This window comes from Felis catus, chromosome D3 (genome assembly GCF_018350175.1).
Source record: "Felis catus isolate Fca126 chromosome D3, F.catus_Fca126_mat1.0, whole genome shotgun sequence".
In the NCBI taxonomy this organism is placed as follows: Eukaryota; Metazoa; Chordata; class Mammalia; order Carnivora; family Felidae; genus Felis; species Felis catus.
Window position 1 is genome coordinate 14,219,531 of NC_058379.1, and position 26,822 is coordinate 14,246,352.

At 48.9% G+C, this 26,822-nt stretch overlaps 1 protein-coding gene across 5 annotated transcripts in view; it reads right to left on the reverse strand.

Moving 5' to 3' along the window:
- The window catches only part of KSR2 (kinase suppressor of ras 2), a 434,084-nt gene that overhangs the window by 16,866 nt on the left and 390,396 nt on the right, over positions 1 to 26,822 (reverse strand). For all 5 annotated transcript variants that reach the window (XM_045042232.1, XM_045042231.1, XM_045042233.1 and 2 more), the window contains 2 exons: positions 3,048 to 3,144; positions 1,850 to 1,983 (listed from right to left, as the gene is read on the reverse strand). In XM_045042232.1, the coding sequence (XP_044898167.1) occupies positions 1,850 to 1,983; positions 3,048 to 3,144 (231 nt within the window). The remainder of the gene's footprint in view (positions 1 to 1,849; positions 1,984 to 3,047; positions 3,145 to 26,822) is intronic.

The window sequence follows — 26,822 nt, forward strand, 5'->3', positions numbered from 1 at the left end:
AAAGGAGGCCCATGTCATTCCATTTCCTTTCTTCCTTGTTACCCTGGGGCTTTAGCAGACCAAGAATCAAAAGGAAAAAAATCAGAGGCCCTGTCCCCTTTTCCTCCACCGGTGAGAGAATCCACAGGCAAGGAGAAAGAGAGACAGTGTGGACATGCCTCCAGGAGGGAGGAATTGTTTTCTTGTTTTAATGTTTATTTATTTTTGAGAGCAGGAGGGAGGGGGAGGGAGGGGCAGAGACAGAGAGAGAGAGAGAGAGAGAGGGAGAGGGAGAGAGAGAGGATCCGAAACGGGCACTGCACTGTCAGCACAGAGCCCGATGTGGGGCTCGAACTCACAAACCACGAGATCATGACCTGAGCCCAGGTTGGACGCTTAACCGACTGAGCCACCCAGGTGCCCCAGGCACTGGGTTTTAAAGAGCCTTGAAGTCGGATAAAGAAAGCATCTGCTGGGCCTCTTTTTGTCTGGACACAAATACCTGAGTGCATAGTGATGTTACCAATTGCTTTCTCAGCCCCTCAGCCTGGAGTGATGGATGAATGTGTGTGTGTGTGTGTGTGTGTGTGTGTGCATGCAATCCCTCCACCAGCAAATGCGCAAGTGAGCGCTGCTGGGGAGACCCAGGGAAGAAGGAATTTGCACGAGTCAGCCCTCCTGGCTTCTTGGGTTCTAACTTGAGGGGACACTCTCCATTTATCTACCCATTGACCTATTTGCTCATTTACCTACTTCTTTTCTTAGCTCAGGGGCTATAGATAGTTCTGGAGACTGCACGGAATCTTTTTGGGCGGAGTAAAATCTAAACAGCAACTTCGGCCTCTGTTGCGCTCTGTTTCTAGATCACACAGAAGCAGCCAGATCAAGTTTTGCTGATTTGGGGATGCTCTTCGATATTATAGGTATTATATAGCATGAACGAAATTCACTTTGGGCGTGGGGGGGCCTGGGGTGTCACCCTCAAAGAGATCAGTGGTTCTCCAAAGCCACTGAAACGGAAGTAAAAGGAGAGTGTGAGTGAAGCTGCATAGAAGAGGGGTGATTAGAGAGAACCGCAGGGTTTTTAAGTTTGCGAGCGTGTGGCTCAGGCTCCAAATGAAAAGTCACAGAGGGCAGACCTTCTGAATCATGGGTTGTTTATTTGGAATCAAGCTGTTTCTCCCGGTCAACTGGAGGCAGCTTGCCCTCGGGCGGGTGAGTGGCTCCTGAGAGTTAATTACTTAAGGATGGTTAATGATTCTCCTGGGTGACCCTGGGGGGAGGTATATGCAAATTAATCGTAATTACAACAGCTCAGCAGCAGCTACTCCGTAGTGTTTTCTGTGCTCCCGCAAGGTGCAGGATGCTTGATTGTGTTAGTTCATCCACACAAGAGTCCTATGAGGTAGGCATGATCAGACCCATCATTTTTCTTGCAGACAAGGAAACTCAAGTTCAGGGAACCGAAGTCACGATCAAGTGGGGCCGCAGGTGGGTCTCACTCTAAATCCGTTAACTGACACTCATGTTGTACTAACATGTAGGAATGCCCAAGAAAACATGCAGCAAGGGCTCTTGGGTGAGGCCACCTGCCAGGCGGGTCTTCCAGGCAAAGGGGGAGTCTCCCTTTTAAGCTCAAGGGCAAGGGCTTTCAGGGCTTGGGGGTGCTCCGTGCCCAGTAAGGCACCGCTCGCAAGACAGGTCCCAAGGGAATCACAATGTGACCTGGCGTTAGCAACAGCCTCGCCGCTCAGCCAAGCGACCTCAGGCCCAACACCCGGTCTAGGTCCCCTGAAGCCATTCGGGTGACTTCTCACTCCCCGACTGTCACCCGTCAAGGACCCCTCTGTGCCCTTCCACCGCCGCTCACCTGCCGGCCTGCAGCACCCCGGAAATGCTGAAGAGCCCGAAGTCTGTGATCACCACTTTCCCGTTGTCGTAGAAGACATTCTTTGACTTGAGGTCCTTGTGAAGGATCCCCTTTGCGTGCAGGTAGCCCATGCCCTGGAAGGAGCCAGGAAACGGGATGTCGTCAGGGAACACGGAGCGCTCGGCGCCACCCTGGCTCGGGTTCAAGAGCACCCTGAACAGCTGCACTGCTTGGGGCCCAAACGCACAGGCTTGCAGGTGGGGCTGTGCGGGACCGGGCAGGGTCCTCAAGGCACGCCTCTGCCACCGCCCTCAGACTACGGCCAAACTGTTCCCCCCTGGCTCTGAAGCTTCTGGAAGAAGCCCCAGAGGAAGACATCCCGAGCGGGAGAAAAACTGAAGACGAACCAGAGAGGTGGTCCCCAGAGTAGGCTGAGGGATGCCGTCAACCACCTCCCCGCACTTCCTCTTTGAAACAAATAACCCCTCGGCAGGACGTTTGTTTTATAGCTACTTAACCCATATCAGCGCTGAAGGCACCACATTCCCTCAAGGGACAGATCATGATCCAGTGATCAAGACCACGGAGGAGAAGCTAGCTCAAGGGTGAGTGTCGAGATTCTTGTGTGTGTGTGTGTGTGTGTGTGTGTGTGTGTGTGTGTGTGTGTGTGTGTTTTTGTTTTGCCTTTATGAGCAGTCACATTTTATCTCTTCTAACAGCTCAGTCCTAACACTTCCAATGGGAAATGAAAGTCCCAGTCAACTGACTAACGAGGCACCTGCCAGAAAACACAGGATGTTCCAGTTTGTTTTAAGCCCAAACAACAGTCCCAACAATTGGATGTTTCCCCGGCAGCTGCAGAGAGAGAGAGAGAGAGAGAGAGAGAGAGAGAGAGAGAGAGAGACAGAGACAGAGGGCTTCCACTCATGGGAATTCAAGCATCCGAGGGGTAAGGGATTCTAACAACACAAGCTTCTCCTGGTACCTTACGTGCCCAATTATCATGATGATGAGGCACCAGACAGAAGCCAGACATCGGGAGACCATCCCTAATGGTGGTATCTGGGCAAAACTCTTACTCACATACAGCGTGGTATTTTTCAGGGCAAGTCTAATTTTTTTTTTTTTTTTTAAATCCAGACTGCTGGTCTGAAGCCAGACCCTGCATCTCTCGGGAGGGAGTCCCTCCCTGTGGTACCTTCACAATTTCTTGGGCAATCTGCCTCGTTTTGTTGACATCCAAGACGATTTTGGCGTCCCTCACCACAGAGTAGAGAGTCCGTCCCTTACACAGGCTGAAAAGCAAAAGGAGAGGACACATTATTGGCACTTGTTCAGATGAGAGTGACCCACGGCGCCTGTTGGAGAACAAGCCTGTGAATGGACCTCAGGTCTGGCTCCGGGATGCAGATCTGGGAGCACGTTCTTTGGGGTTCTTCGGGGTCTTCACCGACACCCCCACCGCCAGCATCTCAGGATGCCCGCAGAACCTAACCCAGTCCAGAGGCAGGCTTGCCACGTTCCCTCCGTCCCAGGGTTGCACGGAAGGAAAGCTGTGCGTGAACCAATAACTTCTGGGGTCCTGAGACGCCACTCAGACAGCACTCTGCCAGCCACCTGTCCCAGCTGCTCCCCCTTGCCAGAAGCTGCTGAGGTGGGCGGTGGGGGCAGTGATGAAACACCAGCAAGGTGGTGGCTCATATCCACCAAGGACCATCAGCCAACGATGCATTCAAGCCCTTAGACGGTTGTGTGTAAACACGGATACCCTGTCCCCCAAACCAGACGCCCGTCTAGAGGGTTTTCTAAACTATGTTCAGACTCACTGAGTTCATTTTGAGGACCAGTGGTTTAAGATAAATGACAAGACGGAAAAGGATGTTAATGCAGCGACAGTGACACCTTCTCATTGAGTTGCCTGCTTGCTCATCCATCCGTCCCTTCTATGGTAGCTCCGTTCCCGGCACACACACAGCAGGCACTCAATACGTGCTCACCGAATGAGGGAAAGAATGAATGAGTGAATGAATAAATGAATGAAGTCTATTTACCACAGCATTCCCTGCCTCTGGCGCCAAATCTAGCTCAGAGGAGCAAGTGTCGGCTGGAAAAGGAAGGAATGGCATTAGGGAAGTTCATGTTCCATCTTCTGTCAAAACTGATGGCTTGCATTTTTCTTTTAATCTATGATTTCATTGCTAAAATACTCTCAGCCCTTCCTTCAGTATTTTTCGAGCCCTTGTTATGTGCTCCACTTGGCTGAGATTGTGCAGTTGAAGCTAGATCCCGGCTCTGCTCCTTACTGTGTGTCTTTGGGTGGGTTACTTAACCCCTCTGGGCCTCGGATTCCTCAACTAGCAAAGAGAATGAGTGATACCTACCTTGTAGCGTCACTACGAGGACTGAGTGAGAGAAGGAACTGAGTGCCGTGCCTGGCACCTGGTGGGAAGTATAGCATCGTGGTGAGAATTTGTGCGTTAGAATCCTGGTGGCATCAGTGAGTAGCTGTGTGACCCTGGGCAGGTGAGTTAACCTCTCTGAGCCTCCCTTTCACTATCTGTAAAATGGAGTCAATAGTTCCTGCCTTACGAGGTGGTTAGGAGAACCCCATGAAATCAGGTGTGTAAAGGTGTGGACATCTCTCCATGCCCAGTGCACAGCAAGTACCCTACTCATGAAACGCTGGCTGTTAGGCGAGGTAGTAAGTGATCAATAAAATGCCAAATGCGTACGCACACTTGTGTAAATATGTGCTCTATATTCATACGCATATGACATCTGCTTGTCCATCCATTGTATTCCTACCTGTCTACCTGGCCACGTATCTACCCATCCACCCACATACCCGTCCAAAACGCTTCCTGTGACCTTTCACTAAGACTCATTTCTTAGTGAGATTCTCAGCGTAGCTGACGCCCGGGGGGTCTGATTCATCCGTCCGAGGTCGCCCCGTAAGCTGGTGGGAGGCAGCCACGGTGACTCAAGTCTGTCCCCTGTTGTTGCTGTCCTGGGGGGTACGTTTGCTGTGGCTACTGCAGGAGAGGGGGAGAGAGGCGGGCTGTGCAGCCAATTAAGCCACACTGACATTTAAATATGGGGGATTGGCGGAGACCGTGGGTGGACCCCCTCCCCTGGATACTCGGTTCTTGAACAGCCACCTACACTCATTACAGGCCAGAGCCCAGAAAATACTGTTCCCGCTGCAGACGGCAGAGCAAATAATTGCAACAGGCTTCAAGACCCCCACACTCTCCTTCCCGGGGTAACTGTGTGCAAGTCTCAGGCTTCAAACACCCATTCCATTTCCTTCCCTGCTCCCAACTTCCTTTCTGGGAGCAGCTGCGAAAATCTTTGCTTCTCTCGCTACCCTGTGGTTTCTGGGGCTGCTGGAGTACATCCATCGACTGGTGGGATGTAAATTCGCACGACCACAGCCTGGCACGTCTACCAAAGTGAAATATACAAACACCCCACGATCAGCGGTTCCTTCCCTAAGTATATATATCCAACAGGCATGCGTACTCACATTCACCCACAGACATATGCCAGAAGGTACGAGAACGTTAATAGCAGCCCATTCATAATAGCCCCGCACTGGAACCAATCCAAATGTTCATCAACAGAAAGATGGACTGATTGCGACAGAGCCAGATAACAGCATATATTCGTATCGTACTGGATAATAATCAGCGAATTACTGCTAACTGCAAAAAACGTGACGTTCATAAACACAGTGTTAAACAAAGACGACTCAAGACTCGCACCGAATGACTCTATTTACACAAAGTGCAAAACCAGACAAAACTGACCCATGTGCTAGAAGTCAGTGTAGTGGTGACCCTTGGGGGCCGGGGAGGCCGGAAAGGGCGTGAGGGGTCCAATGTGGCGGGGGAGGGGAGGGCGGGGTGCAGGCAATGTTTTGATTTGGGTGCTGGCTGGCACATGAGTGTGAATTGAGTGGAAATTCATCAGGTTGTGCTCTCAGGATCTGGACACTTTGCCAGATGTTATACTCAAAAAAGTCTGCTAGAAACAAATTGGCATGGTGTTGAAATTTAAAAGAAAATCTAACCCAACACTGATACCCCAGGTATCCATTTCTAAGCGCTTCACGCAGTCCCAAGGGGCAGAGTCTACAGAGGAATTAGGTATTTATCCGGGGCTGAGCTGGAGTGCAGGTGCGGGGCGAAGGCTGAGCTCGAAGCAGGAGCAGGCATCGGGCAGGTATCCAGGGCGGAAGAGGCTCAGATACTCCAGACGAGTCAGTCCAAGTGTCTTTGGCAGCTGTTCTGAGCTTGGGGCTTCTGTGGCTAACACTGGTGCCCAAAAGCCATTTGCAGCGTGGGAGGTGGGGAAGGGAAAGGAGAGGATGAAGGGTTACAACCCTCACAGCAACTTGCAGGAGCCACACTGTGGCCCCATTTCTACAGACGAGGATATGCAGACCCAGAGGGGCAGAGGACCTGCTCACGGACACACAGACATGGGATCAGCCCAGTCCTGATCTTTCTCTCATCTCCTCTTTGGTGTGGGTGCTGGACATGATTTGGGGGCCATTTAAGAGACACGCAGCCAAGTGAATCCAAATCCGACTCTCCCATTTACTACTCACGGGGTGACCTCGGGAAGGGACTCCAACCTCAGTTTCCTCATCTGTAAAATGGGAGTAATAGTAATAATTCCAGTTAATGTGTCTGAGCCCTTGTTATGTGCCAGGTACCGGGGTACTAAGCACAGGTACAGGTACTAAGCAGGAGAGCCCCCCTCCCCCCCCACGGTGGGTACCCTTGCTGTATTCCATGGATTCCAAGATGCATATTTCCTTGAAGTTTAACGTCTCCGAAATCAGAATGTGTCTGATTGATGGACAGGTAACAGTTCTGTTGGCACTGTATTTCTCTCTTTGTAGTACGTGAATACAACGTGCATATTGTAACTGACAGCATCTTGGATTTAATCAAGTCTTGGCTCAGCCACATTTTACAGATAAGGAAACTGAGGCTCAGAGAGGTTAAGTAGGGCTGGGATTTGAACGCAGGCAGCCTGGCTTCAGAGCTGATGCTCCTGACCCCCATCTTTGGCTCCATAACTTTCAGACCCCAGCACGTCATATGCCCTCAGTAAATGGTAGCCATAATGTCATTGCTATGGCAACGAAGATTAATGAGGCCCGCTGGCCTTGGTAGCAGAGTCAGTCTGGAGGTCAGGAGGTGTTTCAGTGGCTTCAGGATATAGTGAGTACTTCCCTAGCTCCTGGGGCAGTACACACACACACACACACACACACGCACACGCACACACACACACACCTCCATATCTCTCTCTGCGAAAAGATCACATTTCTCCAAGAAGAACAAGGCCCAGAAATGTCTCACTTTGTCTGCAGGCCGATACAGAGGTCTCTTCAGCCCTGACCCCAGACAGGTCATTCATACAATTCTGACCTTTGACCCCATGTCCCGGGTGACACAGTGAGCCTTCTGGCCAGGATGACACTGTAAGTGGACGATCCTTGTTGTAAACCAGCCCCAAAGAGGATTGTCAGAAACAATGAGATAAAACCATCTAGAAGGCTCATCTCCAAGGGCCTCCGTCCAAACTGGCTAATTCTGCCAGAACGGTGACTAGGAGAGAAATCTAGGTGCCTGGGGTGGCCACTTCCCTTCCCTCCTCCAAACCCCTCAGCACCAAGCCCGGGGACCCAGGCCAGTGTGAATGAATGGTGGGGAGTGTGGGCTGGGGGCCCCCTCCTCCGAAGACTGTCAGACAGGCCCCCAGCCCAGTTCTGGCACCTCTCAGCCCACATGGCTTTGGAGACTCATCAGGGGCACAGTGTCCCCATCTGCTACTGTGGGCGTGGCCAGCTGAACAACGGTCCCCCAAAGCTGTCCACGTCCTCATCCTCAGAAACGGTGACTATTCCCCTTATAAGGCACGTGGAACTTTGCAGAGGCAACTACGGTTTTTGACATGGGGAGACTGTCCTAGCTTATCTCAGTGGGTCCGCTGTCATCACAAGGGTCCTTAAGGTGAAGGCAGAGACAGAAGAGAGAGGCAGAGGGAGATGTGAGTAAAAGACTCAACCAGTCCTTGCTGGCTTTGAAGATGAGGAGGGCGTCATGAGCCAAGGGGTGCAGGCAGCTTCTAGAAGCCAGAAAAGGCAAGAACAGATTTGTCCCCTACAGCAGCCAGGCTGAACGCAGTGGACACCTTGATTTTAGCCCTGTGAGACCCATTTTAGACTTCCGACCTCCAGAATCGTAAGATACATTTGTGTTGTTTCAGGCCACGAAGTCTGCGGTCCTTCGTTTCGGCAGCCCTGGGAAACTAACCCAGTGGGACAGGACGTACTGCATCGCAGGAGGGTGTGAGGAGGCAATGAGATCGCACAGGCACGGTGCTTGGCCCAGCGTCTGGCCAGAACCTATACTCCTTCAACAGCAGCTCATATCACTGCTAATGATATTACTGCTGACATCGTTGCTAATACTCATGCTTTCCTGCTTAGGTGACCACGAGTGACCTTCACGGCCTCTCCGGCTTCCCTAATTTGGTCTCTATCCAGCACTCCTAGCGGCCACTTCAAAATGCAAAGCTGACCAGTCGCTCCCTGCTACAGTCCCCCCTCTACCTCTCTCCCACCCCCACCCCGGAGTCTCTGGACACAGACCCAACTCCTCCAGGGCCCACAGGTGTGATACAGACTGGCCCCGACAGGCTGTTCCACCCCCTTCTTGTTGGGACTCTCCCCTTTGTTCACTGAGTTCCAGTCCCACACACCTACCTCAGGGCCTTTGCTTGTGCTGTTTCCTCAGCCTGGAACACTCTCCCCATTTGTCCTCAAAAGCCTTCCCTGGCCTCCCCAACTAGTTCCCTCGTGCCCTGTAAGTCCCTGCAGTACCACGGACCTCATCCCTGCAGCACTCGTCCTGGTTGGAATTGTACACACACTGGCTGGAATCTTTGATGACAGATTATCTCCTCCAGACTACTCTCCGTGAAGGCTGGGTCTAGGTGCTCCTGGCCACAGCTGCGTTCCCAACATACAGAAGGTCCTGAAGGAATCGGGGTATGGAATGCTACAGGCTGCCTCACATGGCCAGACCTCGCAGGGAGTGAGATCCCCACTGCAACTCCACATCCAATAAAACAGAAACTACCTCTCAGGGGTCTGCCTTCACCTTTCTTGGCTTGTTTGCTTGCGGGCTTTATTTTGGGGCTCTCTGAGGGTAACAGATGGTCCCTTGGTGATGGAAGCCTGGTCTTAAACGGGAAGGTCTTTAGACCGGGCATGTATAATCTCCTCCCTGCCTAGACCTCAGAGGTGTTCAAGCACAAGTCCAGTGGCTGATGAACCTGCATGTGCACCACAGTCCCTTGGAAGAGCCTGTTAAAACAAAGATGGCTGGTCCCACCCCAAGAAATTCTGATTCTGAGGGTCTGGATCGGGTCCAGAGAATTTACATTTCTTTTTTTTTTTTTTAATGTTTATTTTTCAGAGAGAGACAGGAGCATGAGCGGAGAAGGGGCAGAGAGAGAGGGAGACACAGAATCCGAAGCAGGCTCCAGGCTCCGAGCTGTCAGCACAGAGCCCGACGCGGGGCTCGAACTCATGGACTGCGAGATCATGACCTGAGCCCAAGTCGAACGCTTAACCTAACCCACACGGGCGCCTGTGAGAATTTGCATTTCTAGTAAGTTCCCAGGTAATGCTAATGCTGGTGGTCCAGAGACTCCCACTTTGTGAAGCACCACTCAAGACCAATCTCATTTTACTGAGGCCCAGAGATCATCAGTTAAGTTCACCATCGATTTAGTGAGAGTGGCACTGCGGGCAGGGCAGTATTCTGTTCCAGGTGTGTGCAAGACAGGCCCAGTCCTTAATCTCATGGGGCTGACCGGCCAGGGGAGATGTCAGCCAATAAATAAGTAACTAAGCAAATAGAAAGATGTTCGGAGAAGCAGAAGTGCTAAGAAGAGAATAAATAGATTTACTGGACAGAGAGTGGTGGGGCTGGGGGCTTCTTTCACTAGGATAGTCAGGGTAAGTCCCTCAGGGGAGGTGACTCTTATGCCAAGAGCTGAAGAAAGAAGGCAGCCACGTGAAAATCTGGAGGAAGAGAGTTCCAGGCTGAAGGACCAGCCAGTGCAAAGGCCCTGGGGTAGGACCAGGCTGGTACACTTGAGTAACACAGCAAAGGCCATATGGCTGGGCTCTAGAGAACATCTCCCAGGGCCTGCTTTCCTCAAGTGCTGATCTTCCAAAGAAAAGAAACAGCTGGGTGGAAACAGTCCTTAGCTCTGGCTGATTTGTGTTCCCAAGGCAGTTGGTTTCAAAGTCAGCTGTTGTTTTAAAACACTCTATTCTGTCAGACGGGATTTATAACCCTTTGGTTGTTCACTCACTTCTAAGCATTCTCCACCTCTCAAAACTCAAAACCCACTTAAGTGCCCCTCTCTTTCCCCCTTCCCTTGAGCAAATAAATCACGCTTCAAGCGACAAGTTGCGTACTCCATCAAACTCCAGCCGCAGGCAATCTCTTAACTTCCAAGTCGTTCATGAATCTAACACTGAAGATATTAAACCTTGGGACTCTGGGGCTTTCTAATAAAAAATGCCAGGTTAGCTTCCTATTAAAAATGGGAAATGCCAGAAAGCAAGTGAGAAATGCCAGCTGCTCGCCACCTGCTTAACCTGATGTGCGTCCAGGAAATGAAGAGTTATAGAGTTCCATTTAGTAGGAGGTTGGTGGCAGAAGGCTCACGTCCCAGCCAGACGAGAAAGACGACGGTGGCCCGCCAGACACCGGAATATGCAAAGCAGGAGCCTAGCTGCCCATGAGAGCAGGACTTACTTTTCCCCAACGCACACTCCTGCCCTCCTCCAGCCTTTGATTTGCTGCAAAGCCCAGAGAAGTCGGGGGTTGGGTGGGGGGAAGAGGAAGCTTAGACTCTGTCTTACTGGCTTCTTCTCTCCAGGGCTGGATCCAGTTTTGCTAAGACCAGAGGCCAAAGGTTGGCTCCTCTGGGCCCTTTAAGTTCTGAGATGGGGCTGTGATAATCAGTGAGTGCTTCTGTCCCTGACTGTGACCTCAGGCTTTGGGGCATCTGGTGGGCATCTGCCCTCCGTGGTCTGGGCTTTACAAGGGTAGGAACGCTCCAAGGGTGCAGGCAGTCAGCTAGGGAAGCAGGAGCCTCTAGCTCACCACAGGAAGAACTTCCAGGAAATGGTAGCCTGGCTGGTCCTCTGCCTCTGGTCACATTGTGTGGTCTGGTCGCCACCTGAGACCTGTTCTTGACCTTGTCCAAAGACATGCCAGGACGTGCTCCTCCCTCACTCTACACCATATATAAGTACACATATACATGTACATATATGTATATATGTAATCATGTATACGTATATGTATATATATGTAATCATGTATATTGTGTATGTGTGTGTGTGTGTGTGTGTATTATCATTTCCTAAGGGTCAGACTGTGTATCTCACTGCAATCATTCCAGAATCACCTTGAGATTTTTGCCAGATTGGCATTATTTATCACTTACTAATACTTTTTCTTTAGATGCATTGCCTTGAAAAAATAAGTGTATTTTTTTAACCACATAAAGGAAATTTATTTCAGAGTATACTGAAATTTATACTCTGAAATTTATTCAGAGTACAGTCTTAAACATGGAGAAGCTTATTTTGTGGGCTGCGAGAAAACTTAAGATAACTTACTGCCTCCAAGCAATGGTTCTACCTTTGATTTCTTCCTTAAACCCATCAGATGGCACTTTACTTCTTCTCTGTGTCATCGATCATTCCTCTGATGTCAAATTTCTGGCTCTGTTTATTTTTTTTAATTTTATTTTTTATTTTTAAAAATTTACATGCAAATTAGTTAGCATATAGTGCAACGATGATTTCAGGAATAGATTCCTTTGTGCCCCTTACCCATTTAGCCCGTCCCCCCTCCCACAGCCCCTCCAGTAACCCTCAGTTTGTTCTCCATATTTGTGAGTCTCTTCTGTTTTGTCCCCCTCCCTGTTTTTATATGATGTTTGTTTCCCTTCCCTTATGTTCATCTGTTTTGTGTCTTAAAGTCCTCATATGAGTGAAGTCATGATTTTTGTCTTTCTCTAATTTCACTTAGCATAATACCCTCCAGTTCCATCCACATAGTTGCAAATGGCAAGATTTCATTCTTTTTGATTGCCGAGTAATACTCCATTGCATATATATACCGCATCTTCTTTATCCATTCATCCATCGATGGACATTTGGGCTCTTTCCAGACTTTGGCTATTGTCGATAGTGCTGCTATAAACATGGGGGTGCATGTGTCCCTTCGAACAGCACACCTGTTGGGGCACCTGGGTGGCTCAGTCGGTTAAGTGACCGACTTCGGCTCAGGTCATGATCTCACAGTCTGTGAGTTCGAGCCCCATGTCAGGCTCTGTGCTGACAGCTCAGAGCCTGGAGCCTGCTTCGTATTCTGTGTCTCCCTCTCTCTCTGCCCCTCCCCTGCTCATGCTCTGTCTCTCTCTCTCTGTCAAAAATAAATTAAAAAAACATTAAAAAAAAAAAAAGAAACAGCACACCTGTATCCCTTGGATAAATACTGAGTAGTGCAATTGCTGGGTCGTAGGGTAGTTCTATTTTTAGTTTTTTGAGGAACCTCCATACTGTTTTCCAGAGTGGCTGCACCAGCTTGCATTCCCCCCAAAAATGAGTGTATTAAAAAAAATCTGTATCATTACTTTCTATCATTGCCAGGCAGAAAGCCTGAATCTCTACCCCCAAATAAATGTAAAAAATAAGTACAGTGAAAGCCCATATGTCAAGCAAAATGAAATTCTAGCTTGGCATTTGTGGCCAAATGCTCTGATCTTGAGGCCTCCTCTTTGTTTTAAAAGAGAAGTTTAGGACAAATCAGCCCTCAACAAGTACAAAAAGATCGAGATCATACCATGCATATTTTCAGACCACAATGCTATGAAACTCGAAATCAACCACAAGAAAAACTTTGGAGAGATAACAAATACTTGGAGACTAAAAAACATCCTACTAAAGAATGAATGGGCTAACCATGAACTTAAAGAGGAAATTAAAAAGTACATGGAAACCAAAGAAAATGGTAACACCACAGCCCAAAGCCTCTGGGACGCAGCAAAGGCAGTCATAAGAGGGAAGCATATAGCAGTCCAGGCCTTCCTAAAGAAGGAAGAAAGATCTCAGATACACAACCTAACCTTACACCTTAAGGAGCTGGAAAAAGAACAGCAAATAAAACCCCAAACCAGCAGAAGGCGGGAGATAATAAAGATTAGAGCAGAAATCAATGTTATCAAAACCAAAAAAAAAAAAAAAAAAAAAAAACCAAACCAGTAGAACAGATCAATGAAACTAGGAGCTGGTTCTTTGAAAGAATTAACAAAAGGGATAAACCCCTAGACAGTCTGGTCAAAGAGAAAAAGGAAAGGACCCAAACAAATAAAATCAAGAATGACAGAGGAGAGATCACAACCAACACCGCAGAAATAAAAACAATAATAAGAGAATATCAGGAGCAATTACACGCCAATAAAATGGGCAATCTGGAAGAAATGGGCAAATTCCTAGAAACCTATAAACTACCAAAACTGGAACAGGAAGAAATAGAAAATTTGGACAGATCCATAACCAGTAAACAAATTGAATTAGGAATCAAAACTCTCCCAACAAACAAGAGTCCAGGGCTGGATGGCTTTCTGGGGGAATTCCACCAAACATTTAAAGAAGAGTTAACACCTATTCTTTTGAAACTGTTCCAAAAAATAGAAACGTGAGGAAAACTTCCAAACTCGTTCTATGAAGCCAGCATCACCTTGATTCCAAAACCAGACAAAGACCCCACTAAAAAGGAGAACCATAGACCAATTTCCTTGATGAACATGGATACAAAAATCCTCCACAAGATACTAGCCAACCAGATCCAACAATACATTAAAAGAATTATTCACCACGACCAAGTGGGATTTATACCTGGGATGCAGGGCTGGTTCAATATCCGCAAAACAATTAATGTGATTCATCACATCAATAAAAGAAAGGACAAGAACAACGTGATCCTCTAATATGCAGAGAAAGCATGTGACAAAATACAGCATCCTTTCTTGATAAAAACCCTCAAGAAAGTAGGGATAGAAGGAGCATACCTCGAGATCATAAAAGCCATACATGAAAGACCCACCACTAATATAATCCTCAATGGGGAAAAACCGAGAGCTTTCCCCGTAAGGTCAGGAACACAACAGGGATGTCCACTCTCGCCACTGTTATTCAACATAATATTGGAAGTCTTAGCCTCTGCAATCAGACAACACAAAGGAATAAAAAACATCCAAACTGGCAAGGAGGAAGTCAAACTTTCACTCTTTGCAAATGACGTGATACTCTATATGGAAAACCCAGAAGATTCCACCAAAAAACTGCTAGAACTGATCCATGAATTCAGCAAAGTCGCAAGATATAAAATCAAGGCACAGAAATCGGTTGCATTCCTATCCACCAATAATGAAGCAACACAAAGAGAAATCAAGGAACCGATCCCATTTAGACGTGCACCAAAAACCATAAAGTACCTAGGAATAATCCTAACCAAAGAGGTGAAAATCTATACACTGAAAACTATAGAAAGCTTGTTAAAGGAATTGAAGGAGACACAAAAGAATAGAAAAATAGTCCATGCTCCTGGATTGAAAGAACAAATATTGTTAAAGTGTTGACACTCCCCAAAACAATCCACATATTCAATGCAATCCCTATCAAAATAACACCAGCTTTCTTTACAGAGCTAGAATAATCCTAAAATTTGTATGGAACCAGAAAAGACCCCGAATAGCCAAAGCAATCTTGAAAAAGAAAACCAAAACAGGAGGCATCACAATCCCAGACTTCAAGCCATACTACAAAGCTATAATCATCAAGACAGTATGGTACTGGCACAAGAACAGACACTCAGATCAATGGAACAGAACAGAGAACCCAGAAATGGACCCACAAACATATGGCCAACTAATCTTTGACAAAGCAGGAAAGAATATAAAGAATATCCAATGGAATCAAGACAGTCTCTTCAGCAAGTGGTGCTGGGAAAACTGGTGAGTGACATGCAGAAGAATGAACCTGGCCCACTTTCTTACACCATACACAAAAATAAACTCAAAATGGGTGAAAGACCTAAATGTAAGACAGGAAGCCATCAAAATCCTCAAGGAGAAAGCAGGAAAAAACCTCTTTGATCTTGGCTGCAGCAACTTCTTACTCAACCTGTCTCCAGAGGCAAGGGAAACAAAAGCAAAAATGAACTACTGGGACCTCATCAAAATAAAAAGCTTCTGCACAGTGAAGGAAACAATCAGCAAAACTAAAAGGCAATCGACAGAATGGGAGAAGATATTCACAAACGACATATCACATAAAGGGTTAGTATCCAAAATCTATAAAGAACTTAGCAAACTCCACACCCAAAAAACAAATAATGCAGTGAAGAAATGGGCAAAAGACATGAATAGACATTTCTCCAAAGAAGACATCCAGATGGCCAACCTACACATGAAAAAAGCTCAACACCACTCATCATCTGGGGAATACAAATCAAAACCACAATGAGATACCACCTCACACCTGTCAGAATGGCTAACATTAACAACTCAGGCAACAACAGATGTTGGCGAGGATGCGGAGAAAGAGGATCTCTTTTGCATTGTTGGTGGGAATGCAAGCTGGCACAGCCACTCCGGAAAACAGTATGGAGGTTCCTCAAAAAACTAAAAATAGAAGTACCCTACGACCCAGCAATTGCACTACTAGGTATTTATCTAACGGATACAGGTGTGCTGTTTCGAAGGGGCACATGCACCCCAATGTTTACAGCAGTGCTATCGACAATAGCCAAAGTATGGAAAGAGCCCAAATGTCCATCGATGAATGAATGGATAAAGAAGATGTGGTATATATATATATATACAATGGAATATTACTCGGCAATGGAAAAGAATGAAATCTTGCCATTTGCAACTACGTGGATGGAACTGGATGGTATTATGCTAAGTGAAATTAGTCAGAGAAAGACAAAAATCATAAGCACTTTAAGACACAGAACAGATGAACACAAGGGAAGGGAAACAAAAATCATATAAAAACAGGGAGGGGGACAAAACAGAAGAGACTCTTAAATATGGAGAACAAAACAGAGGGTTGCTGGAGGGGTGGTGGGAGGGGGGATGGGCTAAATGGGTAAGGGGCACAAAGGAATCTACTCCTGAAATCATTGTTGCACTATATGCTCACTAACTTGGATGTAAATTAAAAATTAATTAATTAACTAATTAATAAAAAAGAAGTTGAGGGGTAAACTTCTAGGTGGCTCAGTTGGTTAAGCATCCAACTCCTGGTTTCAGCTCAGGTCGTGATCTCACAGTTCGTTAGTTCGAGCCCTGCCTTGTGCTCTCTGATGTTAGCACAGAGCTTGCTCCGGATCCTCTGTCTCTGTCTGCCCCTCCCCCACTTGCACCTGCATGCTCTCTCTCTCTCTCTCTCTCTCTCTCAAAAATAAATAAACTTAAAAAAAATTTAGCAAGTCAGGGTTAAGAAGGTGTCAGATACCAGCACTGGATGGAGACTTTCTCCTTAATGTCACTGGAAGGAGGGAAAAAGGATTGAAGAGAAAAAGAATGGTCACCCCCTATGTAATTCAATGCTATCTGGGGCCAGCGGAACCTGTCCCACCCTGTGGGAAACCTGTCAAGTAATCCCTCCAAGCTGCAAACCCTCCCCTCCTGCCAATTACGCAACAACCGAGCACTACAGGCCAGGTTTTTGCAGTGAAAGGGCCATTTCCTCACTCTGATGGAACTGACATTCTTGTGGAGGACCAGATAACGGCAAATAGACTAAGTTCAACAAGCAGGACAGTGGAGAAACTAACATGGGTTAGGTAGCGACTAAGGGGAAAGGGGTGGGTGCCTCCGTTAATAATTGTCAGGCTGTCCTCTCAAGAGGGGACACCAGGGGCCCCCTTCCCACCACATCATGCTGTCTTAGGGCGAAGACTCTGCATCGATTTCTGGCAACTTCTCACCACGTGCCTCTTGTCTCATCTCTCCAAGAAGGGCAGGCATGTCTTGTTCAGGATGATGACCATCTCTGGAAGGCAGAGCAGGGGACCAGGGCAGAAGCAAAGGTTTCCAGGGATCATCTCATTCAATGCTTCAAAGCTCTCTCTAAAGTGGGTATGGTTATTCCCAACGTACAGATGGGAAACTGAGGCAGTGAGTCAGCCTGGATAGAACACACTTCAGAATCAGAACCACTTGGGATAAAGCTCTGCTCCTTTCTGGCTGTGTGATCTCAGGCAAGCTACCGGAAACTTCTGGAACTCGCAGTGCTTTGTGATCTGTGAGGTGGGGTGAGGAGGGAAGGGAGTTGGCAATATATGTATGTGGCCTCTGTGTCCAGTTTGAGTACCCACTACTCAGCACCGCTTGTAATGGGGCCAGGGGGACAACGGTCTCCGTTTATGGAGCTTCCTCTGACAAGGCACTGAGCTGAGCACTTCTCAGGCCATCCTTCCCAGGAGGGCAGGCACTAGGCTACACATGAGGCAATGCACGTGCAGGAAGGTTATGTGACCTGCCCAGGGTCCCACGGTTCAGTAGGTGACAGGCTCCGGATTTCAGGCCAGCTCTGAAACACCACATCCTTCCAGGATTTTATAAAATCCCTTGGGAAAAGATGGTGTGGCAAAGAGGAGCGAACTGAACCCACTGAAGATGGCCTGACTTCTGGAAAAGTCTGTCCGCTGAGCTCCGCTGAGATACCCTTCCCCCCAACTCAAGGCCAAATCCAGGGCCAGCCCGTGTCTGGCCTCACTGTCCATTTGCCGCTTCTGTTTGGGAATTCCCAGCTGCCACCCAGAGATATGCTGGGCAGGCTGAAGAGGGTTCGGCCATGTGAAGCGGTCCTCAGAGCTTCTGGATGCACCCTCGAGGCACACGGCTGGCCAGGCCCAGGGGAGGGGCTCCAGAAACGCTCCTGGAGCAAGCGAATGAACACGCGACTCCTATCACCTTCCTTCTTCCCACCATCCACTGCGGCTGGAATAGCGGTGTTTTGTGCCAAGGCAGATCCTTCTTCCTGGCTTAGCACGCAAAACAGACCAGGAGCCGAGCCAGAGCAAGTTAGCGACGAAGCGTTCAGCCTCTTCCCTGTCTGTGCAGAGTACCGAAAGACCACACCGGTCCTCCCGTCCAGGGCTGGCTGCCGAAACGTATCAGTTCTTGTTGCTCCCTGACCAGAACCACATTTTTCTTTTTTAAAGCTGAACAGTAAATTGAATTACCATTTAAAAAACGTATATGCATAGCCCCTAATTTATATGCATTAAAAACCCACAGAGGACAGGCTCCAAGGTGTCAGCAGGGTTATTTGCAGGGAGTGGGATTAAGAGCTTTACAAGTTTTTTCCTTGCTGCTTATCTCTCTTTTCTAATTTTTCTCCCAATAAACACATTGACTTTTGTCAAATGAGAGAAAAAGGGGGAAAAAAAGGCGCCCCTGAGTCAGAGTGAAATGAAACCAGACCCACATTTATTGTATAGACAGTTTAGAAAATACTGGACGGGTAACAAACTGGAATGAAGTACAGTGTGAACCACATCCATAAGCCTCTCTGGCTGTGACTCTTTCAAGGCAGGAAGCGTTTTTTTTGTTTTGTTTTGTGTATGTGTGTGTTTTGTTTTTGTTTGTTTGTCTGTTTTTGTGCCTTGTCTTCTGCACAGGGTTTAGCATGTTGTGGGCACACAGCAAGTGACCTGTCCTTATCTGGAAGCCCCAGTAGCATTCTCGCCCTGGAAAAGTTCAATCCCTAATGAAGAAGGCAGAGTTAACAATCTGGTTTGTTTTTTTTTAAATAACTGTGCCTGGTTAGAGAAGGAGGGGCAGACAATGAGTGGTGTGCATAACCCAACAAATGGCCGTGTCCTTTCTGCCCACAGGGTCCAGGTCCCGAGCAGGTGGAGGGACTTGGTGAGGTGGGGAGGGGGACACAGAAGGGGGATGGGAGAATTCTAGCCTCCCAGGAGATGGATCTCAGTGTGGCACCTACCTGGCCACGATGTAAGAGAACGTGTATAGCAACTTCTAGAATTCAGGCTGTAGACCGGCGTTATAGATCACTGGGGCCACCTCCTTCATAGAAGAGATGGGGATGCCAAAACACAGAGGGAAACAGAATTTCCCACAGCCAGACTCGAACCCCAGATCTGCCTGAGGCTCTGTTTTGGGTCTGCAGCCACAGAGCCATGCCGCCTCCTAAGAATCATCAATACGATTCACTGAACCTTCCCATGACACCCTGCTAAGGGTTTTACATGAATGATCTTATTTACCACTGACCCTTGAACAACGTGGGGGTTGCACATACTCCACACACGGTTGAAAATCCGCGTATAACTTCCAACTCCCTGAAAGCTTAGCTGTTAACAGCCTCTTGCTGCCTGGAAGCCTTCCTGATAATATAAACGGTCGATGGACACATGTTTTCTATGTTAAGTGTCCCATATATGTATTCTCACAAAAAGGTAAGCTAGAGAAAAACAATGTTAAGAAAATTATAAAGAAAACACATTTGCCGTACTGTATTTCTCCAAAGGGAAAAAAAAACTCTGCATATAAGTGAACCTGTGCAGTTCAAACCGGTGCTGATCAAGGGTCAACCATAGTTGCGTTCCCAACCTCAGCCTTGTTAGGGAAGCAGAATTCCTATTTCACAGGTGGGAAAACTGAGACTCAGGGAGGTCAAGTCACCCGCTAAGCCCCTGCAGAGGAGACCTACGAAGCGGAACTGCCTACCCCCAGTCCGACACCAGCCCCTTGCTTCTTAACCACTACGCTACATGGCCTCTTTGGGAAATACAAAGAACAGGGCTGAGGGCTGAGGGCACCAACATTTTCCAAGCTCCTGCGACAAGCGTGTGCTCACTTCAGCTCACTGGAGCCCCGTGGCGGAACGGTTCACCTCCCCACTTTTCTGATGAGGAAGCAAAGGTTCCAGGAAATGAACGACTTCCCCAAGACCCTTCCTGGCCAGGTTGTGGATCCAGTTTGCCCCAACCCCCTGGCCTTTTCACTGCCTCTCTTTTCTTTTCTTTCTTTCTTTGCACTTAAAAGATAATGTTTACTCAGTTTTGAGCGAGAGCACGTGAGCAGGGGAGGGGCAGAGAGCGAGGGGGACAGAGGATCCGAGGCGGGCTCTGGGCTGACAGCAGAGAGCCCGACACGGGGCTGGAACTCACAAACCATGTGATCATGATTACAGCCGAAGCGGGACACTCAACCCACTGAGCGGCCCCGGCGCCCCAGCCTCTCCCTTTCTTGACAAAGCCCGTGATACTGGGGCACCCCAGCATACACCCAGCTAGCTCATTGTTCCAGGGTTCACCGAGGATTTGGAAGAGCATAGGTACAACGGCCTAGTAAATACCTAGTCAATCCTGTTTTATTAGAACACAGCCACACCCTCATTCTCTATAGACGCATCTCGCTATAATGGCAGAGTTGGGTACTCGTGATACAGATTGTATGACAAAGCTAAAAATATTTACGGTCTGGCTCTTTGCAGAAAACATTTGCTCACCCTTGTTCTAAGAAACTGGGGTGGGGCAACAGAAGTTGGGCTATCAGAACTAGACAGAGCTTAACCCTTCTCCTTTGCCTTGGGAACTGGGTGTGGTCAAGGCCAAGTGGATCTCCCACTTGTTCAACCATTAGTCCATCCACGCGTGCGAGCTGAGGCTCCCAGCCAGGTGTGGGGATGTCGGAGTCTGGAGGGCAAGGCAGACACGACACAGGAGCGTCAGCCGGGGTCACAGGTGCAGGGACAGGGCTCTGTTTGGGCTTCGCTTGGGCCGATGAGGGAGGAGGAACTGGGTCAGCACGAACGCAAGCCAGGAATTCATCTGCGAGCCTGTGTTACACAACAGTGGTGACGGACTGAGCTGCCTCCTGGACGGGAGGAGGCTCCAGGGAAAGACACGCCTGGGTCAGCCATGCCGTGACTCAAACACGGGCACCCACGTCAAGCCTGCGTCCTCCTCTCCACAGTCCCTGCCCGAAACCTCCTACTGCACCCCACCAGAGCCTTCCCAGGCAGCTCCCCGGGCACGAGACTGGCGGGACGAATGTCCATCCAAGCGAGGCAAATCCCAAATTGCTTCAGAACACCTCCCTTACAGACCCCTGGCTCGCGCAGGGCCACCACGGGGGAGATTCCTGAGCCTCTGACACCACGCAATGGGTCACCATAGCTGAATCCAAAGCCTCAGGCACGACACAGGTCTGTGCGTACCCGTATGTGCGTGCACACTCTTGTTTCTGCAGGGGGCCAGTGCCCCCTCCACGTGCGTATGCTTCTGTGTACATGAACACGTGTGTGCATACGTAGTGAATCTGTGTGCATGGGTGCGTGCAGGTGGTACACGCGTGTGCACGTATTTATGTTTGTGTACATTTGTGTTTGCGTACGTGTGTCGGGGGGCGTCTTTGCATCTGTATGCACGTCTACGCCCATCTCGGGGTATGTTTTTGTGACTGGCGTGGGGAGAGGCCTGCAGAACTGACCACAGCCTCTCCCCTCTCAGAAAGCACTCTGTCTGCAATTCCCTTGGCCTTTGACACGTTCCAACAGAAACATGGCTTCTCGGTCTGAAAATGGCAAGCTCAGTTGCCAGGGGCTGGGGGTTGGTAAGAGTGGGGGTAGGGAGTGACAGGGTTAATGGAGACAGGGGTTTTCTTTCTTTTTGTGTTTTTTAAAATATTTATTCATTTTTGAGAGAGACAGAGCATGAGTAGGGGAGGGGCAGAGAGAGAGGGAGACGCAGAATCCGAAGCAGGCTCCAGGCTCTGAGCTGTCAGCACAGAGCCCGATGCGGGGCTCGAACCCATGCACCGTGAGATCATGACCTGAGCCGGAGTCAGCCGCTCAGCCGACTGATCCACCCAGGCGCCCCAGGGTTTGTTTGTTTGTTTGTTTGTTTGTTTTGAGGTGATAAAAGGTGCTACAATTAGATTTGGTGAGAGTTGCACAATTTTGTAAATATACTAAAAACCACAGAACTGTATGGATACTTTAAATGAGCAAGCTTTAGGAGAGAATATAAATAAAATCAATACAGTTGTTTACAAAAGGAAGAAAATGGGGAGTTTACAAAAGTCCCCACTCATTTCTTCCTGCTGCGGGGCACAGAGGAGCCCTGGTGTGGGAAGCAGGAAAATCCCGATTTCTCAGGCTTGTCAATCAATCAGGGAAGGAACTTTGCCCAGTTTCCACAACCCATAGGCCTCTGCCAGCCAGATGTGTCCTTTGCACTGGAAGCTTTTTAGATAAATCCAGAACACCGAGGGGATCTAGGGCAGGCTGGATGGGCAGCATTGGATGGAAACGAACTACCATTTCGTCACCCCAAGAGGGATGGGGACAGAACTAGAGATGGGGGATGTACTGGGAGGAAGTGTTCCTTTTACATGTGGCGACAGAAAAAGAGAATGGAGGGGACAGAGAATGTATCGGGAAGGCAGGAGCAGTAACCCTGTGGTTAGGAGCTCAGAACTTGCAGCTGGGCAGAACTGAGTTTCACATCCAGTCCGGGTACCCTTAAGCTTTTCGGCAGGTTGCTTAAAATAAATGCAGATGGGCGAACCAGAATCTGCCTCGTGGGTCTGGGGGGATTAAGTTAGAAAATGTGCATGGAAGAGCCAACAGCCGTGTGTTCACTCAATTCTGTTCCGTGTTGCTCCCTCTAGGACCCACCGGAGACCACACCGCCCGGGCTCTGCAGTTACGCACGCAGCACCAGGCGACTGGCTCCGGCCAATGACAGGTAATCTCTGTCACTTTCTGGTTGGGATACTGAGAAGCCCATCTGTAATGTCTCTCTTTTTTTTTTTTTTTTTTTAATTTTTTTTTTCAACGTTTATTTATTTTTGGGACAGAGAGAGACAGAGCATGAACAGGGGAGGAGCAGAGAGAGAGGGAGACACAGAATCGGAAACAGGCTCCAGGCTCTGAGCAGTCAGCCCAGAGCCCGATGCGGGGCTCGAACTCACGGACCGCGAGATCGTGACCTGGCTGAAGTCGGACGCTTAACCGACTGCGCCACCCAGGCGCCCCTGTAAGGTCTCTTTAAGATATTTTATTTTGAGAGAGAGAAAGAGAGAGAGAGAGGAGAGTGAGTGTGTGCTCAGCAGCAGGGGGTGGGGGCGGGGTGCAGAGGGGCAGAGGAGAGAGAGAGAGAAAGAGAGAGAGAGAGAGAGAGAGAGAGAGAGAGAGAGAGAGAGAATGAATCTCAAGCAGCCCCCATGCTCAGCATAGAGCTCGACCCAAGGCTGGATCCCATGACCCTGGGATGATGACCTGAGCCAAATTCAAGAGTTGGACATTTAACCAACTGAGCCACCCAGGTGTCCCTATAATCTCTGTTTAAATAGGACAGAGCCACAGATTGGAATATCTGGATCCCTGAGTGACTGAATGGAAGACAGCCTTCCTGGAACATTGCCCAGCCTACAGCAAATCTATGTGGGTGAGAAGTAAATTTTCTTTTTTTTCTAATTTTTTTCAATCTTTATTTTTGAGAGGAACAGACAGACAGAGTGCTAGCGGGGGAGGGGCAGAGAGAGAGGGAGACACAGAATCGGAAGCGGGCTCCCGTCTCTGAGCCGTCAGCACAGAGCCCGACACGGGGCTCGAACTCACAGGCCACGAGTTCATGACGTGAGCTGAAGCTGGACGCGCCACCGACTGAGCCGCCCAGGCAGCCCCCCAGTAAATTTTCTGAATAAGCCATGAAGATTTCAGGATTGCTGCACAAGCCTATCCTCTCCTGACTACAGCTCCTGGTTAATACACAACTGGAAGAAGGGGAAGGTGTGCAGGCGTGGGGATTAAATGAATCAGGGTTTCCCAGAACGCAGGGTAGGTACCACCAGCCCCAAATAGCACGGAATCACATCCTAACACCACGAGTACGGGCACAAGAAGCGCAGGAAAGAGGAAGATAATAGCAACGTGAAAATGAGATACTCTGCCCGGGGTCACGCTTCCACCGTAAACATCACCGGGGAAACCGGTCTCTGGGATGCGAGCCGTGTCTCCTTTGGTGCCAAAGCAGCATGGCTCTCTTCCACGTGCCCGCAGACGCCTCCATTTGTATGTAACTGGGCAGCGCAGTGGTTTCAAAGAAGCAGAGGCGAAGGGGAACCTGTGCTCGGGGAGATTCAATTTCAGGTTTTTGTTAATAGCTTTTTCTCCTGCTTCTCACAGATAGAAAACAAGTCGCCCCGGGATGTGACCTTACCTCTCAATCATTTAAGAACAGAAAATAAATGTCCAGAGAGATTAAAAACACAGGTTCCGTGCCCTGAAAAGGTTGCCGTGTGACAGTGTTGCAACTTCTTGGGAAAGATGAAAAGTCCATGTAATCCTATTACCAATATTTCCATTAGTCACCAAGCCTTGCCTTGGTAATCTGTTTCAATTCAAAGTCCTGTCGTTCCCCCAAAACCCAGTTCAGGAGGTGCCCGAACAAAATGTAAGTCTGTGCCAATTTCTCAGGGACGGGCAAAAATCGTCACTCGAGTTCATTTGGGGTTCCTCCCCCCCGCCCCTTAAGCTCTTAACTCCAGGGCACCAAGAGAAGTCCTTCCCAACGTTCACCGGGTAACCTTGCCCTCTCAGGCTGGCTTAAATCTCTAGCTTCTATCCACAAAGCTTCCAGGGCAAAGAGGCAGAGATCTTTAACGCACCAGGGCCCCCAGCCACCTCAACTTGGGGAAGCTCTGGGGAGGCTGGTGGGAGGGGATGTCCGGGCGGGGGCGGGGCTGGGATGGATACAAAAAGGACCAGCGAGGCCACTCACTCTCCACAGCTCAGGGCCAGAGCTCCGACATCATGCCAGTCTCTACACCGTCTTGTGAAGGAGGCATCAATCACATCACTGTAAACACACCACGAGTGGGTGGGTATAGCTGGCCCCATCGAACGGTGAGGAAACGGAGGTCCAGGGTTTAACTCAAACCTGGAGCCAGCACGTGGTGATGCCGCCCCCTTCCCCTAAAACCAGAGACCAGACATTCTACTCCCATGTCCTTGTGAGTTTCATCCACCCTCCCTAGACTCCTGTTTAAGCAGAGTTGTGCTTCTGTTGCTTACCCCGCCCTGCCCCTGGGGGAGCCCCCAGACAAGAACGAAACTTCCCGGAGCCTGCTTACAGACTGAATGTCTGTGTTCACCCAAATTCCTGTGGAAACCTAGTCCCCAAGGTGATGATATTTGCAGGAGGCGGGAGCTTTGGGAGGTGATTAGGTTATAATGGTGGCGTCCTCGTGAATGGAATTGGTGCCCTTGTAAAAGAGACCCCAGAGAGTGACCTTGCCTCTTCCACGGTATGGGGTAGCAGTGGTAAGACAGACGTCTATGAGCCAAGAAGCAGGCTCTCACTAAACACTGAATCTGCCAGCACTTTGATCTTGGACTTCCCAGCCTCCAGAACGGTGGGAAATAACTGTCTGTTTACCAGGCACTCATTCTATGGTATTTTGTCACAGCAGCCCAAATGGACAAAGACCGAGCCTGATGCGTAAAAAGGTGATGAATAAACACAGTCACCTCCACGGACGGCTGTGAGCCTTCACTAACCCAAAGTAGTATTCGATGATCCGTTCGGAACACCGCCTGGCACACACTAAGGCTCAGTAACGATCTACTCTTATTATTACGTTTACTCACCCCTGAGGGTCAAGATATGTATGCTTTGGGACGTTCCGTACACCCCCTACCCTGTTGGGCACCATTCATTCCAATCCAACTGAACTGGTATTTGTCCAAATGAGGCATCTTCCCTCTCCTACTTTCCGTCCTTTGCCTCTACTGTCCTCTCCACCAAGAACACCCCTCTCCTCCATCTCCCACTTCCAAAACGTCTTACTCATCAGCAAATAGCCCAGCTCCCCTCTCCACAGGCTCTCATCACACCCTGCCCACACCGGTGTTTCCACTGCTCCTTCCTGGAACAATGCTGAGTTTCTTGTCTGTGCCGGACGGCCGGCTGGATGGACAGGCGAGCGAATGAACACATACGTGAATTATTGACAAAGAAAGCCCTTTTTGAAAATTTCGACTGGGGACATAGGTTTTGAATGTCTATGACTGGGAAGGCGCCTTCAAAGTTGACACACATACCCCACCATATTGGGCCAACAAGACATCATCTCTGTCAAAATTAGAAACTAAATGTCAAGGCTCTCAGATGTAATTTCATGAATTATTTCAACCAGGCAGCCCAGAAGAAATAGACTATGGATTTTATTGGTTCTCTATATCATAGGTTAATACCTTCTTGGAAGCCTGAAAATGACATTTCTCTTCTCAGCCAATATCCTCTCCTTAGCAAACATTGTTTGTTTTCCCTGACTTGTCGGTTTCAGGTTGCAATTTCTATCCCTGTTTGGTGCATGCCTACCAGGAGCTGTTTGCTTCAGAGATTCAGAAATACTATTCTCTTGGTGTCAGAAGAGCTCCGTGTTGTCCACAAGCCTATCTGTCACCTCCTGATGCATCTTCAAAAACCACATAGGAGGTGGGAGAAGACAGCCCGGTATGGGGGCCCTTCCAGGAGAAAAGCAGACAAGCAGACCTCAGGTTCTCTCTTGCAAGGGGAGCAGCTGGACAGAGGCCCAGAGACAGCTCACGGACTTCAGAGGGAACGGATGGGCTCGGGCGCTTCTCAGTCGAATAACAGAGGCACATTATTTAACCTCTCTGAGCCTCTGCTTCCTTATCTGCAAAGTAAGGGTGATGGTACCTTCCTCATGAGCTGTCAAAGAAATGCCCAGATGTGAACCCTGCCTCTAGCACTACATGTGGCTTTATCTTTCTGAGCCTCCG